Genomic DNA, 18,371 nt, shown 5'->3' with positions numbered 1-18,371 from the left:
ATTTTTGATTGACCAACTTGATTGATCGAACAAACTGATAGATGTTTGCCCTTTTTGTTCGATGGATTAAAGAAAATATATATTTGTTTTCATTGGAATTTAACAAGTTTATGTAATGAAATGAAATTTTGTTCGATCGACCGATTAAACTGATATTAAGATGTATTGCTTTTTTTGTTCGATCGATCGAACAAAATATTTGTTATATTTTCTTGTACAAATTTACCAATTGAAATTGAATACTGAGTCTGAACATTTTTGTTCGATCGATCGAACAAAATGATTCTTATATTTTCTAGTACAAATTTACCAAATTGGATACTGAGTCTGAACATTTTTGTTCGATCGATCAAACAAAATGTTTATTTTAAATTTTTCATTTGATTTAACAAGTTTTCGTAATGAAAACAAATTTTGTTTGATCTATCGAACAAACTGATATTTTCTTGTACAAATTTATCAAATTGATTACAGAGTCTGAACATTTTTGTTCGATCGATCGAACAAAATGTTTATTTTATATTTTTCATTTGATTTAACAAGTTTTGGTAATGAAAAGAAATTGTGTTCGATCGATCGAACAACCTGATGAGATGTTTGCCCTTTTTGTTCGATCGATCGAACAAAATATATATTTGTTTTCTTTGGATTCAACAAGTTTTTGTAATGAAATGATGTTTTGTTTGATCGACCAAACAAACAGATATTAAGATGTATTGCTGTTTTTGTCTGAACAAAATATTTGTTCGATCGATCGAACAAAATATTTTTTACATTTTTTTTTTAATACAAATTTACCAATACAGTGTCGGAACATTTTTGTTCGATCGATCGAACAAATTTTTCATTTGATTTAACAAGTTTTGGTAATGAAAAGAAATTGTGTTCGATCGATCGAACAACCTGATAAGATGTTTGCCCTTTTTGTTCGATTGATCGAACAAATTTATATTTGTTTTCTTTGGATTTAACTAGTTTTTGTAATGAAATGAAATTTTGTTCGATCGACCGAACAAACAGATATTAAGATGTATTGCTTATTTTGTTCGATCGATCGAACAAAATGTTCATTATATTTTCTTGAATTTTATCAAATTGAATATTGAGTCTGAACATTTTTGTTCGATCGATCGAACAAAATGTTTATCTTAAATTTTTCATTTGATTAATGAAAACAAATTTTGTTCGATCGATCGAACAAATTTTCATTTGATTTAACAAGTTTTGGTAATGAAAAGAAAGTTCGTTCGATCGATCGAACAAACTGATAAGATGTATTGCTTATTTTGTTCGATCGATCGAACAAAATGTTCATTATATTTTCTTGAACTTTTATCAAATTGAATATTGAGTCTGAACATTTTTGTTCGATCGATCGAACAAAATGTTTATCTTAAATTTTTCATTGGATTAATGAAAACAAATTTTGTTCGATCGATCGAACAAATTTTCATTTGATTTAACAAGTTTTGGTAATGAAAACAAATTTTGTTCGATCGACCGAACAAATTTTCATTTGATTTACTGAAAAGAAAGTTTGTTCGATCGATCGAACAAACTGATAAGATGTTTGTCCTTTTTGTTCGATCGATCGAACAAATTTATATTTGTTTTCTTTGGATTTAACAAGTTTTTGTAATGAAATGAATTTTGTTTGATCGACCGAACAAACAGATATTAAGATGTATTGCTTTTTTTGTTCGATCGATCGAACAAAATGTTTATTATATTTTCTTGTACAAATTTATCAAATTGAATAGAGTCTGAACATTTTTGTTCGATCGATCGAACAAAATGTTTATTTTAAATTTTTCATTTGATTAATGAAAACAAATTTTGTTCGATCGATCGAACAAATTTTCATTTGATTTAACAAGTTTTGGTAATGAAAAGAAAGTTTGTTCGATCGATCGAACAAACTGATAAGATGTTTGCCCTTTTTGTTCGATCGATCGAACAAATTTATTTTGTTTTCTTTGGATTTAACAAGTTTTTGTAATGAAATGAAATTTTGTTCGATCGACCGAACAAACAGATATTAAGATGTATTGCTTTTTTTGTTCGATCGATCGAACAAAGTATTTATTTTGAATTTTTCATTTTTATGAAAACAAATTTTGTTCGATCGATCGAACAAATTTTCATTTGATTTTAAATTAACAAGTTTTGGTAATGAAAAGAAAGTTTGTTCGATCGATCGAACAAACTAGTAAGATGTTTCCCTATTTTGTTCGATCGATCGAACAAAATGTTTGTTATATGTATTTATTCAATGTTTTAAATCAAATTTTCAATTAAATTGAATGAAAAAAGAGTCACTTGTTCTTTTATGTTATTCCCTTTTGTGGAAATTTACCCTAATATTTGCACCTAAAAACCCTATTTTAAGGCTAAAAAGAGGGACTGATTGGACAATCCCTTTTTATTTTGGAACGAGATAAATGTAAAATTAACTGATATCTTATATATAAATTTACCAGTACATTTCAATGGTCTGATCAAATGAAAATAGTGCCCACTCTTGAAATTATTAAAAATTGTAACATCTGGTGGCCTAACAATAGACCTAACTATAGATGGTATCAGTCGAATTACAAACAAAAAAACTTGTTCACATTAAATAGCAATTACTATACCTTTCTTCATCAAGGAGCGAGTTTTCTTTAGTTATTTCTGTCTTCAAGAATTCGGGCATGCAGTAAGTCTTGTTCCCATATGCTAAAAATAAACAAATAGTTATAAGGTTATTACTTCTCAAGTCATTGATCAGACAAGGATTATACACTAGGTGACCAGTGACCTTGACATAATGACCTCAATTTACAAAATTTCATCAGGTCCTAGGACAATGTCCCTACCAAGTTACATAATCCACAGATAATACCTTCTCAAGAAATAAATTAGACAAACGACCCAATCACATCATGCTTTCCAATTCATAATTGGATCATATAAATCAGTAGGTCAAAGTTCAAGGTCATGGGAACATTTACAACAGAAACTGGCCTTCAAATTTGGTATGCAAGATGACAAGCTGCTTGCAACAAGAGCAGTCATACATGTTTCCCAAACCTCTCATGTTATTTTAGATTCTAATATTAAAGAAACTGCTTTTTTTAAAAATACCTGTATTAGGCCGTACAAGAGATTTCTTCCTGTAGAACAACATATAGGCACTCTCCTTGCCTGTGAATTGTTTCTCTATTGTTTTCTCATATATAGGATGTACACGAGAATCATTAAAGTCAAACCAAGCTTTACCAGGATGTGGTTTCTCTGTTACTCTGTAATATTGTAGAAAAATTGTTGTAAAAAAACATATATCATATGAAATAGTCATAGACATATGGTGAAAAATTACAAATATTCATAAATGATAACTTGATTAAAAGACTAGCAATGGAAAATAAATTTACCATATTAAATTACAGGTAGTCTCTACAAGTTATGTAACACTGTTAATATCATTACATGACTTCATGTAAATGAAGCTGTATGGTCATCACTCTTGTTTTTTGTAAGCAAGCTTGCTTATGTTTAGCATGTACAAAATGTATCACTTTTAGAATCTAAATGCACAAATGCTGAGGGACAAGCTAAATAAAGTCACATACAAATATTTTATATAATATTTTCATCACTTTTTTGTTATTTGTAAGCTACAGTATATACTGGTCGGAGAGATAACTCCGACGCATAGATAACCCCGACACTTGATAAATATAAGTGTTTTAGCTTTGTTTTTCAACAAATAAGCACATGCTCACCTAACAGTATAGGAACAGGACAGAATGTGATGATTTATTATAATTTGGTAGACTTTTTAATGTTTTTCAAATAACCTAAACTTTTTGTAGGCAAAAACTGCTTCAAAATGTTCTTTTTACTAAATTACAGTAAGGTAGTTAGAAATGTATTGACCACAGGCCACTGACTTGGGAAAGATTTTTGAAAAATTGTTTAAATATTTACAAATAATAGATAAACCATATAAGATGTAAAAATAAATTATTGATGTTGAATTTCCAGTCATTTTTAACTTAAAAATTTAAGTGTCGACTTTATCTACTGTTGTGGGGTAAAAAGACCATGTTTTGTATACATCATTCAAGACCTTAAAGAAGTACCAGATTCCATTTTCATACATAGTTTTTGTGGTGTAATGTAAAGTCTTTGAACTGAACTTTGTTTAGGTGGTTCAATATTTAAAATATACTGGAAGATAATTAAAATATTGCAAAAAATATGTGATTTAGTGTCGGAGTTATCTCTCCAACCAGTATAGGTTGTAATCTTTAAATCCCCTGCCTTTTGATTCCACTATAAAACATTAAATTTTCTTGCCTGATGAAAATTTCCAGTTTTGTAGTTCTGCCCAGGTGTCTACTTGAGTCGAAAATATTCTTATGAAGAGGGACACTTTAGGCATATTTATCAATCAATAAGGCTTAAACAGCTTACAATGTTAAACCATTCCTACTACCAGTACATATCTTAAATTAACTCATCCAGCATATTTTTTGGGAGTGTCAATTACCAATTTAGGAATATGATGTTGAATATATTGAAGTTGGTCAACCAACAATGAAAACTTGGTAAGACTTCACAGATATGCTGACTAGCTTGATTCTTTTATTAGTGACAAAAACTTTTGGTCAAGCATTCTCAGAAACAATTCAATCAAAATTAACATTCACCTGTTTCCTTTGTTCATATTCCTTGAATTCACCCTGAGCATATTTATCAATCCCACAACTCCTAGCACATTTATCACATGACTGGTCACATGACTTAATTCTGGCTGGATCCTTGTTTACATCAATTGGATTACTTCTGTTATTGTCATGGCCACATGAACATTGACAGTCACTGTTAGAGATGGTAGAGGAAGGTTTAGGGGGACTTTTTTCGTCATGATTATTTTGTGTGTCACTGCTGGGTCCATATATTTTCAGAGATACATAATTTTGTGTAGAATCAAAAATAAACTTGTCATCGTATTTGCTTAAAAACTGAAAAAGAAAAATAATATGATATTAACATAACTATTATTGAAAACAAAATAGAAGTTTATCAACAAAAAAAGATTGTAAAAACTAATATGTTGAGGATCCATGCAGAGGTTCTCTTAAGGTAGAGAGATAATACAGTTCCATTTTGTTTATTTATACATTATTTTTCATTTGTCTAGCTTTAACATAAATAATATTTACAAAATAGAAAAAAAAACAGCTCTTTAATTAGCAGTGATTCTTACTTTTGTAATTGGGCCATATTTTCCTTTAAATCTTTTGTTCCATGATAAACCAGTCTGTTTCAGTATCTCCTGATGAAGTTTATCTAAAGACATCCCTTTGTTCTTTTGTCTACTCAGTATAACTTGTACAAGCTCAATGGGAGACTCACATTCTATAAAATCAACATTTCCTGTCAAAGGATCTGTTGGGACCACAATCTCTTCATCTTCCTGAAATAGCCAATCAAACAAGTTAAATCCTAATTCAGCTACTAATTGAATATTTCAGCACATTCTTCCGAAATAAAACTGGAGGAAGCAGGTGTACATTGACGTATAGGAAGAAAATATGTATAAATGGCAAAAATCAAATATGCAGACACAAATATTGCATGTATTTTAACATAAATGATTCAGAGACCGCTGTTAAGACAGCAAAATGCTATATAGAATCTTACAGTACATATGTATGTGCTTTTCATGTAATATTTGTTATAATATAATTGCAATTAAAGTTTAGTGTTTTACTGTCAAATCTTTATAAACATATCAGGTAGATCCTCTTTAAAGCATTTTATTTCCAAGGAAATGAACAATCGAACAATGAAATATCTAAAATTTTAAATAATGTTCACAGACCATCAAATAACTACGTGTGAACTGTGAGTTATTCTTCCTAGCAATAGTTCATCACACAAGTTATTTTCAAGAATCAAGATCAAAGGCTGTGGTGTTTAATAGTCAATATATTGATACATTCCACTTATCTAGAAGCATGCAAAGAAATAATATAGAATCATCAAAAAATAGATACACATGAATATTATAGAACATTGTCTTAACCCTTCACTTGCTGAAAAATGTGTAATTGACTTGCCCTGCTTTGAATTTGGAGCAGTCCATTCAAATTTTAAGGGATTTCATTATCATAATACAATAACTGAGCTACCAACTATATAAAGCCATGTCAGACTGCACATATAAGGCTGCCTTAATACTGGTGGCAAAGGCTTATTGCTTTCAGTTCTCAGCAGGTTAAAGGTTACAAATCAAATTAAGAATACAAGGATAACTTACAGGTGTCACCCAATGTCCGAGACCGTCAATGTCTCTAATATAGGCATGATAATGACCACCATGAGCCCCTCCTATATGGATAACTACAGAGAACAGTTCATACACAAGATCCTCGCCTTCTGCTGTCTGAAATTTACATTTAATGACTCATAAACTTTGATTCTTGCCGTCTGCTGTATGGAATATACATTTAATGACTCATAAACTTTGATTCTTGCTGTCTGCTGTATGAAACATTAATTTCATGTCTCATAAACTTGATGCTCATCATCAAGATAATGTTCAGAAAACAGAAAAAACAGCATTACCATACTTTGATTGACCTGTTGTAAATTGCACATATTATATGCAATTGAGAATTGTAGGCAGAATTGCCCATGGAAGAAATTGTTCACTCCTAGATTCTTGCCTGCCAACATTCTAGTTACAATAATTTCCATTTCTAGTTTTCTAAGGATTGCTGACCACTTGGCCTGTTAGGGGCAAGCTTATAGTTATTTCCAGAAGCAAGAAACACACTCATTGCTTAGTACTGGTTTGTTCCAAGAACAGATTTGATAGTGTTTCAATAAGCTTATAGCTTCCATCCAATTAATCCAATTAAACTAATACAAATTAGTATTAACTAAGTTATTTCCATTTAAAATCTTTGGTGAAAAATACAATTTGCGATAATAATGTGCGAAAATTATAATAATGTCTTACATTTTCACAGTATGGTTTCATGTCGATGGTGTGTGGGAACGAGAACTTCCCTGTCTCTTTATATCTCTCTAACTTCTGGAAATCAAAGCTGAATCGTAACAGGGACATTGTGAGAATTGAAGGTAATTTTCTCAACTTAGCGCCCTGTAAATTAGAAATCTCTGGTTATCAAACATTAAGCAGGAAATAAAAAATTATGTTGCTATCTGGGCAGGAATCATTTTGTACATATTTATAATAAATTCTTCATGAATAGTAATAGCAATAAAATAATAACAGTTACAATTGACTTGGCAGACTTTACATTAGAACTGATATCTTTTTTTGTAATTATCACTTTACTTTACTTTCCATTACCTATTGTAAATTTCAAATTATGTTTTTCTGGTTCTTCAGGGTAACTGATTCCAACATTTTAAGTGTTGAAAATTGAGTACCGCTCAAGCCGTTGCTAGGGGGCATGACCGATGTTGCACCTTTTCATTATTCCTCATGTTCAGACTCAATCAAACTGAGTCTGCAATTTTCATGTAATTTTGATGTGATTAATGCTTTCAAGGAGTCACACTTTATCCCTTTTTTACCTCCTTGCAGTCATCATTACTTATTTTATTTCACCTTTCAATGTCAGATGCTACTTTAACGTCACACCACCCATTGTACACAGTGTTTTATTTTCTACAACCTCTACTGAAACTATTCCTCCTTTCACTCAACTTAACCTGTTGTACACAGTGATTTATACTTTTACCTTTTCTGCATCAACAAACTTCTTGCAACCTCCACATTTATACTGATTCCTGCCGTCTAACATTTCAATGTCATTATAAGCCACACGTAGGCTTTCTTCTAGACTGTTGATGCCAGCTACAGCTACCTGGACATCTAAGAACTCTTCCTGTAACAACATATAAATTTTATCATAACAAATGTCCTATCTCTTTATAAAGTTTCTCTTATTCACTTTAGCAGTGAGGACTGTTTTTAGAATTCTAGTTCTAAATCAGAAAATTATATAAAGCCTTAGGATAATGCAGCCATGCCATAACAATCTGTTTTTGTATACTTAAAGTACTAAATTAATGTTTACTAAGTGGTGTTGAGTGGGTTCAAACCCAATCAAGGGCAAGTCATTGTTTCCTTGAGCAAGAAACTTTACACTCATTGCTCAGTACTGGTTGGTTCCAAGTATGTCTTTAAGCTTATAACTTTCTACACAATCAAACTAAAATAAATTCTGTATAAACCAAATCAATGTTAACATTTTAGGAGATGTACTTTAAATGTTAAGAAATTGTGTTAATGATATCAGAAAATGATTACACCTATATTTCTTACCTCACGTTCACTAACTTTGCCACATTCAGTACACCGAATCTGAAATATAAACATTCAAAGCTTCAATACCTCTAATGTGACACAAAACTAATATCCTTTATGTACATTGAAAATAATTTTGTTTTCATAGGTTTATTTGTTTGATAAAAAAAAACAACATACTCTTTATTTTGTAAAACAACTTTTCACTTTGTACAGCTCAGGTTTACTTTAACTTTACCAAAAACTAATAAACAGTTATGTTGATGAAGTAAGTACCTGGTTAACACATTTTCCATGGTATAGTTGTTTTATAAGATTATGACCACTTGTTCCAACCAATGAACTTTCAATTGCACTAAACAATATACGGTTCAATTCTTGTACATCACTCTGATAAAATTGCTGAAATAAAAAAAATGCAAATCACTTGCAATTGGACAATATTTGTGATGAAAGCACTAAAGTTGTCTTCTGTTGAAAAAATGTTCGCATAATTATCTATTTTTATGGGTATCTGTAATGGTACCATCGAATGGTAAGGGTTAATTTCTTTAAATGGTCATCCTGTAAACAACAATTGACAAACTGATTTAAATCTAATCAATAAATTTGATTTTATTTTGATTCAAACATCATATGTACATATATATCAGTGTAAGAAATTTGGATAGGCCGGTTGGACTACCAGATTGGAATATTCACTAGCCCAAAAGACATTTCACTAGCATGATTCATTTGTTCAAAACAGTTGTTTATATTGCCTCTGAAAATACAGTAGTCTGGTCGGGCTTGTTACTGTAAAAAGTTGGTAGCCCGAGGAGAAATTTAGTAGTCAGGGGCTATAGGACTACTGCTAATTTCGAACACTGATATATAACTTATAAGTATTTACTATCTTCTATATACCTCATCATTTATCCATCCAAAACTATGTGTAAGATGTTTGGTTGAAACACTTTGACAATTTTTCAGTAATAATCTTGCAAACAACCTCTGTAGTTGGATAGGAATCACCCTGACCTGTAAAAAACATTATCATACACATATATAATGCCTGCTGCAGAACTATTCAATTTTATACCTCTTAATATCTTTGGTGTATTTTTTTATTAAACATGCACAATTATCACATAAACCGTGGCGCAGGAGTATAATAAAGTCATTCAATAAAAACAATATTACACTAGTGTAATAACACTTAAAAGTGACTTAATTTGTGATATACATAAACATAGAATTAAAGCGCCCTAATATTAGTGTTACACTATAGGCTTGTCAACGAAAAATTATGCCTACAATAAAGGTACCTTATTATATAAATTTCAAAAAAGTTATATGAAATCTGTTCACAAATCCAATGCTTTTGTTAATAATTTCTTTCTACATGCAGTCGTGTAACACTACATTAATGTACATATACTTTATTTCTATTTATAATCTCACTTTTATTGCAGAATAAATCATTTTATATGTACACTTTAAATTATGCCTAAACAGTGAATATGTAATTGGTATAAAATAAATACCAATACATGTAGGTCAAAATGATGTTAAGGTAAAAAAAACACTGAAATTATTTGCCTACATTTAACCTAAAATCTTTGAACATCTAAAACCATAATTATACCTTTGCTTCTGGTTTGTCAGCATCACATAATTTTCCTAATTCATCCTCTGACAAACAAAATAATCCATCTGAAATAGACAAGTTTTTCATACATCTCATAATGGGAATTACCAATGTTAGCATGTACTTTATTTGAATTTGTTTGTTTTGGGTTTTACGTCACATCGACACAGTATAGGTCATATCGCAACGTTCCAGCTTTACTGGTGGAGGAAGACCTCAGGTGCCCTTCCGTGCATTATTTCAGGCACGAACGGGCACCTGAGTAGAACCACCGACGTTCCGTAAGCTAGCTGGATAGCTTCCTCACATGAAAGAATCCAAAGTCCCTGTCGGGATTCGAACCCACAGCGAATAGTTTTGAACCTTTGACATAAGCTAAATTTCCTACATGGACTTATCATGCTTCCATTTTTGAAACTGTTATCCATTTTTGGGGATAACAAGATGAAAACGTAAGAGTCAGTCAGCCATGACAGTCACCTGGTGTCCAAGTTGGTATGGCGTGTATGGAAAGGTTATTATTCTTGAGACAAACGGGTGGGTTCACTTTGAAAAGAAAATAACAAACTGGCTTTTCCAAATTCATAATTTGCAAAGCAAAAATTTACTGCATACAAATAGTTTAAGTCCCAGATACATGTAGAAACAACAATTAATTAACTTGTTAAAGGAACTTCACTAAGGACCAAAAATCTGATCGAAAACATAAAATTTAAATTTCTTACAAAGATCAACTTGAGCACTTAAACAGAAATATGTGCGAAAGATAATTAATACGGGGCAGTCAAAGACGGGGCCCGCAAAGCGGGTCCGGGCTTTGGCTTGCCCGGCTATAGACTACACGTGAATATTTAAAAGAAAATCAAATAAAAAACAGTTAAAAAATATATAGAATTCTATACCTATCAATGAAATTTTCAGTGTCAGTTCTAGTCGGGGGCCGCCATTTACAATGTATGTCAATGATAATAGGCGGGGTATTGCGATAACGGAACAAATCTCAACTTTTCGGATAAGTAATAATCGTCGAGTGTTCCGAGTGTAAACGGAAGCGGTGTATGTAATATCGAATGACACCTTTAAAACGGAAAGAATGAAAGGATTTTTTTAATGACTTTCCCGTTCATAGGCTTTGTCTAATTTCATATTAAATATACCTAGAAATAAATTGACAATTGTAATTTGTATTATGCGCTAATCTTTGCCTGATTTGAGTGAAAACCGTTGCAATGTTGGTCATTTTTGCACAATTAGAATAATTATTTTGGGAAAACAAGAGTGACCAAATGATCTGAAATTTTGCATACAAGTTTTCTAGCAGAACTTTCATCTAATGGAACACAAATCTCGAAAAAAATATTTCCTTGACTGTCATGCCAAATAACCAAAGTGCAGTCCCTTTAACAGTTTGACTTAATAAAATACCTCTTAATTCTGGTGTCAACAGTAAAGTTTGTAACAATGAATTCAAGTAACATGTAGCTCCTAGGTTGTCAAGGCCGCTAAGTTGACACTGTCCTCTTGGCCTGGGTGGAGATGGAATTCCCGACTTACGACTACGAGTTTGAGCAGTCTGTTCACTTGACTGTCCTTCCCCTTCAAATAAATTACCAAATACGCCTTCCATACTATCTAACAATTCATAAACTGCACTAATACTCAACAGAATAACAGTGACTAAAAATATAACAAGGAGCAACTATTTTCTGGAAAAAAATGTAAATTTCACGTCATGTCGAAAGTGAAACTTGACTCCATTTTGTTTGTTCTGTCTTGATTGAAATTTTTGTCGTTATAAAATTTGGAACATGTTCTTCCCCTACGCTTAGAATTGGGTTTCGGTACACTAAATCATTTTTCTACTGCTGGCATTTTATATAAAATTTCCGAGTAAGTCCACCTATAATAAATTTTATTATCATATTCGAATAATAAATTGAATGTTGATATTGAAATTGAATGAGTGTAATTTCAATACATAAATTATTGAACTCGTTAAATAAATTCAGTACAGGCCGCATTATATTACTTTATTCGAGTTCGAGTACAGTACAGTATATAATTAATATTTGTTTCGTGTTTTATTAACTTATTTTCAAAGAATATTTACCGTGTAAAAAGTAGTGGAATATTACTAAGTGTTTGAAAAATTGATAGTGTTTTGTGTTTAATCACTTAAATTTATGCCATTATGACTGATAACTGTATTGATTGTGGATATATATTGTGCGTGACAGACAGGAGGTAGCTATAATAACCTGCGATACCTGTGATAGATGGAATCATCTCTTACTTAAACATCCAATAAGAATTTGTCAACGAACTTGCTAGGTAGGGTAGGGTACATAGACAGAATTTTACAACAGGACTAAAATACAACAGGGCGAAGAAATGATCTGAAAATTTGCAAATTAGTGATTGGTTCAGACCTACATCAACTGGTACACAAAATCTCGGGGGAATGTTTACAATCCTGTCATGTCAAAAAAACCTCAGTGGAGTCCCTTTATAATACTGAAATAGACAAATCCATGGCACATGCTTATAGGATTGGTTGTGCGAATCAATGTTATACAATCAGAGCTGCATCAGTACTAAGGGTGTAGTACTGAAGTACCAGTACCAGTATATGGCAAATTATGCAGTACCATTACCAGTACCAGTACTAGATTTTAGCTCGGTACTGCAGTACCAGTACTTTTTTTGGTGAAGTAATTAAGTATCAGTACCATTACTTTTTTATATTCATCAAAGATTGAATTAATACAGTGTCAAACAAATAATTGCAAATATTATTCAGCAAAGAAATAAAATCATAATTTACTTTAAAGCTGCATGCCTCCAGATGACCAATAATATTTCAAGAAAATTAAACTTGGAAAAAAAGATTACAAAAACTTTGAGAAAAGTAAACAAGTTAAAGATGCAAGTGATAATTTATCTCTTATGTGCAATTAATGACTGTATTTTGTAGTATTTATCACCATATTTCTACTGCATTACTAATGCAGTAGGGGCTACTTATGCATGTTTTGACCTCTTTTTGGTTATTTACGTGGATTTTAAGTGCCGATTGTAATGTGTCAAGTACTTTGTTTGTTCATTTAACAATAGTATACCTTTAAATACATTTTCAAAATTTTCATGAACATTAGGATGAATCTGGAGGCATGCTGCTTTAAAGTTAAAATAGCATATTATCAACTTTATAGTTTTAACATACTTTTTAAAAACAATATTTACAACATATATTCATGTCATATCTAATTGTTTAGTAACCAATCAACTGTATAAATACAATGCAAAATTCTTTCATTTTAAACACAACAGTCTTTTGTTGCCTTTCACACCTTCACACCTCTGTTCAATTTATACCAAAGTAATTAACAACTTTTTATGGTGCTAACAATATCACTTTTTTCACTTGAAATTGGATTTTTTAAAATAGAAGAAATTCATAAGTGTTTATTTTGCTCTTTTACTAGTAAATAAAAAGAAATAAAAGATTTTAATAAGGTTTTTTTAGGGTAAAGAGTTATTTAGTCTGTTTATCTTAATTTAATTTTTACTTAAAGTCTTTGGTGCTTTTATGATGAAAACTATGTTAACATTTGAAGGAATATTGCAGCAAATTATCTTTAGATTTGATGACTTACTTTTTCACAAAAATAAAATATATCGTTAATGTAATTTACAGCTTTATCTTATGAGAAAACTTGATGTTATTTTTATTTTTTATCAACACCAAAAGTACTGGGTAATGCAGTAGCAGTACCACTTTTTGAGACAGTAATGCAGTACCAGTACCAGTAGTAGCAAAATTTTGTAAGAGTAATTCAGTATCAGTACCAGTACTTGCAAAATCGCTGCAGTACGTACTGCAGTACCAGTACCAGTAATGCAGCTCTGTATACAATACCTTTAATCTGAGTATCTGACCAATGGAAACTTTTGTCATATCCCTCATATTTTGGTAAATTGTAATCTATGACTTTAGGATTACTGTCCGCTGTAATTCCGTTCGGGAATTTAATTCAGTAAAGTTCCAAAATCCACAGTGTTTCAACGATATCATATGTGTTCAGATTGCACAGGTTACACTGTAGATTGAAGAAAAAAATAACTAAAGAAACTGCTAAATTTTCAATTCATCAATCTAATATTTGTATAATCAATTTACTCTCTAATTTTTGAATATGTGCATGCTGGTTGTTATGAAATGTAGCGAAAATCTTTTGTTCACACCAAACTCGTTTTTCAAATACAATATACATGGTCAAGGATGCAAACTACAAACAATCTTGCAAACTAAAAACAACAAACAAGCACTTGAACGTGTTCCTTTTAATTTTTCTCAAATTTTGAAATATGAGCCCAATATTTATTTTTTTGTGCTTTTATTTCATTTAATTTTGCATTTTATTAGGTTTTTATCTCACGATTTCGGTTTCAGTCAACACTTTAAGCAGGTATAATTAGAGGGCTAATTTCTGTTATCTTCTGTAATTGTCGGGGTTTTCGTCAACTGGATTTTTAGGAATTTCATTATTTTCATTTTATTATGCAAATCTTAGTAAGAGAATAGTATAAAAGCCTAATTTAAGTAAATCCTGCATTCAAAATTGTTGAAGGGAAAAGTATCATATTTGTATATTATATATCAACTGATAATGCTATAGTTTTGAAATGGTAGATATTTTTTATTTAGATAAGTAGTTAGATTTTATTTTGAGAAACCAGTTTTACAGAACGTACATTATGACATTTTCATTTTCAAATAACAGTTAAAAACGGCAAACATGTGCGTGCTATGTAGCGTAATCTTCTTTCCAATTTCGTACACTAAACTTGCAAAAGCCATATACTGTTTTATTTTGTTTGTTTGTTTTAACCATTTCTAACACTGAAGATATATGGCATACAACATATTATGTTAATATTGGTCTTCATTTATTTTTGTGAAATTATTTTGTCAATTTACATAAGCGAAGAATTCATTCACCTTCCGACAAAAAAGAAATGTTAAATTGATGGTCTTTTATTATACATTGTATTTCCATATTGCAAGTTACATTCATAAGGTGTATTTTTGTATGTATGAAATTCTTATAATTCCTATAATATTGTCACATGTATCATGCGTAACTGATCTTCCCGTTCATTTTGAAATTTGGATTTCCCCTCGACAGTGTTATATTCAGAATCGATATCATAACATTAAACTTTCTTACTTGTGTAAAATACAAATGAACTGTTGTATGTTTTGTTTTAGTGACAAGTATATTACCAAGAATATTATATCTCAAATGAGATGTCCAGTAAAATATACTATTGTATAATTTGAACTAGAAGAGACAACAAGAGTACGTCTTAATATTCCAAGATTTAATACACAAGTGATGTTACATGTAGCATGCTATGGAGGCGGAGCTTATCAGTAACTAAAGTCTGTTTCAATATATATCAATATAGAACATGAACGAAACGCCATCAGTGGTGGCTTGTTCAATTTTGTAGCCTGTTTCATAACGTAAAGGTAAATGATATCGCAATAACAACAATGCTATGACTGTGTCAATATCTTTGAACTGTTGATATACAGTATTTTACTCTTATAATTACAAGTCAAACACTTAAACGTGTAATTATTAGGAAAAAAAATCAAAACTGATCATTTTGTACAAACGACACAAGTTATTTCAGTATCTCTCGAGTATGGAGGCGACGGAAGTTGACCGCTTGCTTCTACAAAATAAAAAAGGGCGCCATTATTGTTCGCCTCTGACTTAGAAATGGACTCTGGGTTTGCGTCCACGCAAACAATATCCATCGATTTATTGTGAGCAGAATTACTTGTCATAAGGTAACCCGAATATTGTTTATCCCAGTCACTGTAGCATTCAGTGCGTGCCGGAATCATCATCATGGCGGAACTTCCGGTAACTTCGCAGACGGCACATGGAATATCGTGTTCGTTTAAATCTTTTCCAAATACTGCTGCTAGATTTGTACCTCTAGCATTGTATTCAGAACCGTACAAGTACGAACCGGACCTGCCGGGAAAGGAGGCTTTAAACTGTGGTTCTTTCGGCAAACAAAGGATGTTTGAAGTTCCTCCAATTTGGTTGTAACGACTTCCAGCGGTATATCCTGAAAAAAAATTAACAGATGCATTAAGAGTTAAGAGAATATCAACAACCACTTGGCATATTTATAATATCACTTTGAAACTGCAATGCTGCTGGGAAGAGATCATCCGGACATTTTAGATTTTTGAAACAGTTGTAAATTTGCGTAAATCTATTTACAGATTATAAATTTATAGATTTAGTATTTAAATGGGGTTTGAACAGTTATAATAATACGCAAATATCTATTTGTTGATTGCAGACGATTTTGTAACCTTTAAGCCAATTAAGTTCAATCCAGGTCAGTAAACAAACCTGTCAACGAACCTTTTAACCGGTTAACGTTTTCACTGGAGTTTAATTTATACAAAAAAGTATTAGGCAATAGATATTTATAAAATTAATCTTGTTAAATAATAATACCGGTATCTTAATATAAATGATTATTATATTTTAATTAAATCAACCCTTGCAAAGTCTGTACATACCGACGTATAACAAGTCCGATGTGGTTGTACAATTAAATCTTCCCTATCTCGTAAAATATGTAACAGAGCCTAGGAAGAAAGAAAGAAAAAAAATTAAGAATATATATTGTTTGAATGTGCTGATTCCAATGACACGTACATTGTACTGTTATAACAAAAATTAAGAAACGTAAGTCAATGTAATGCTGTCACTAGGAAAAATATTATAAAAAAACTACCTACATTTCAAAATCTTACAAATCATAAACAAGGATAGTAATGGTGTACAACAAATATCTCTCTTTAACGACCACCTACGTTTAGTGTGGCTAGTCCCTTTATCTGGACTCTGTGTGGTAGTTTGGATATGTTCCTGGCTCCCAGAGGACACATTATCAGTTCCTCCTCGTGACTTGGCAGCGTTTCCCCCATTTGATGACGTAGTGCCTTCTTTAGCTATGTGATACACAATTGTCACAGTGACGGCAAACATCATTGACGTCACAACAACACTTAACGCTACTATTATGTACATTGTCGACTTCTTTACTGTTGCTGAAGGAGGAGGAAGAGGAGAAGAAGCAGACGATGACGATGGCGCCGGTGTGATTACTTCTTCTGAGAACGCATCTCTATCCATATTCACATATTTATCTTGTGTTGAAAATATAACAGACATTTTCAAATGGTTTTAAATATATCCAAACTTTAGAAATGTTTATGTTGAGAACTCCAACACTTGGTTTATAATGCGCCCATGATTTTAGTATTAACGACTTAAAGTCATTTACATACATTTATTTGTTAAGTGTTTTCACAAGGTAATCATTTTCAACTCAGATTTCGTTATATGATATTGTAAAACATCAGTTAACAATATTACAGTACACCTATGTCAAGTAGGGGTAGTTTTTATCCACACTTTTCGAGCATTCATCTGGAACGTTGAATAAATTCAATCTAAACTTTTATCATCGTATCCTCATTTTATATGTTAATCGATCAATCATAACACCAATCAATGCATAGATCCCTAAATGGTTTAATTCTATAGTATCAGATTAGTGGATTACAAAACGCATTTCAATTCAAAACATTCGTTTACAAAAGTGCACATGTTAAATCTACTGTTCTTTAAATTAAAGGTTACAGTATTGATCTATCAATGGCGAATTTGACGTGAAAAAAGTTCAAATTATCCGAACTGGTGATATAATGTTGTCAATAGAGTTTTCTTTTTCATTACCAAATTGTCTAATTACGACAATAGTCAAAATAATTGATGATACCACCAATTATAAATCAATGGTTTATTCTCGATACCTTTTCACTTAAATTGAAGGCCATAGGCGATTTACATTTATGAACGTATACATAATTATGAAAGTGTATCACTGGTTTTAACTAAGCAACAACTGAGTTATTGTTGCAGTTCGGCTTGTGATTATGAAAAATATACCGGTAATTACCAGAAATGAATTTAATTACTAAAATTATAGTCACTAGGAAAACTCGTTAGAAAATAGCAAAGCTGATACACAATGCACTCCATAATGTAGCAGTGGCAGAAGCAGTAGCTGCTGCTGCTGACGCTGCTGCTGCTGCTGCTGCTGATGGTGATGATGATGATGATATTGTTGTTGTTATGAAGTTGACCGTCTCTTCATTCAGTGTTGCAATATCAACATTGGCATTTCTCAAATTCTAGTCAACAAATAGATAACTTAGTGGACACATTTTAAAGCGAGATACTATTATGTATACTCAGATTGTATGTATTAAAAGTTGCAGGGTTTTCTACCTTTTCT

General features: G+C 31.4%; 2 protein-coding genes across 2 annotated transcripts; both read right to left on the bottom strand.

Annotated features, from left to right (window-relative positions):
* Positions 1-3,126: 3,126 nt before the first annotated feature.
* LOC132747883 (ubiquitin carboxyl-terminal hydrolase 40-like) lies at positions 3,127-11,754 on the bottom strand (the record flags this gene model as incomplete). The annotated part of the gene is given in 12 exon segments (XM_060737412.1): positions 3,127-3,284; positions 3,472-3,530; positions 4,698-5,012; positions 5,258-5,467; positions 6,314-6,439; positions 7,019-7,162; positions 7,770-7,916; positions 8,357-8,395; positions 8,615-8,740; positions 9,245-9,358; positions 9,966-10,033; positions 11,394-11,754. Coding segments are annotated over 12 exon segments (1,708 nt in total), but the record flags the coding sequence as incomplete, so codon positions are not given.
* A 3,486-nt stretch (positions 11,755-15,240) lies between these two features.
* LOC132747890 (uncharacterized) lies at positions 15,241-17,437 on the bottom strand. The gene is made up of 3 exons (XM_060737417.1): positions 16,882-17,437; positions 16,585-16,653; positions 15,241-16,118 (listed from the first exon to the last, which is right to left on the bottom strand). Exons 1-3 carry the CDS (start codon positions 16,993-16,995, stop codon positions 15,969-15,971), a joined length of 333 nt encoding a protein of 110 aa, XP_060593400.1. The 5' UTR covers positions 16,996-17,437; the 3' UTR covers positions 15,241-15,968.
* Positions 17,438-18,371: the final 934 nt, after the last annotated feature.

The sequence above is a fragment of the Ruditapes philippinarum genome, unplaced genomic scaffold (assembly GCF_026571515.1).
Source record: "Ruditapes philippinarum isolate M1 unplaced genomic scaffold, ASM2657151v2 ctg7529_1_1_1_1, whole genome shotgun sequence".
Taxonomy (NCBI): Eukaryota; Metazoa; Mollusca; class Bivalvia; order Venerida; family Veneridae; genus Ruditapes; species Ruditapes philippinarum.
The sequence above is the reverse complement of the archived record's forward strand: the minus strand, read 5'-3'. Positions and strand labels throughout refer to the sequence as shown.

Bases quoted from the DNA above. Each gene is read 5' to 3' on its own strand.
- LOC132747890 (XM_060737417.1), bottom strand. From the start codon at position 16,995: ATGGGGGAAACGCTGCCAAGTCACGAGGAGGAACTGATAATGTGTCCT. The intron at 16,654-16,881 runs GTAGGTGGTCGT...CTTTCTTCCTAG, and splicing joins AGGGACTAGCCACACTAAAC to GCTCTGTTACATATTTTACG. The intron at 16,119-16,584 runs GTATGTACAGAC...ATTTTTTTTCAG, and splicing joins ATCGGACTTGTTATACGTCG to GATATACCGCTGGAAGTCGT.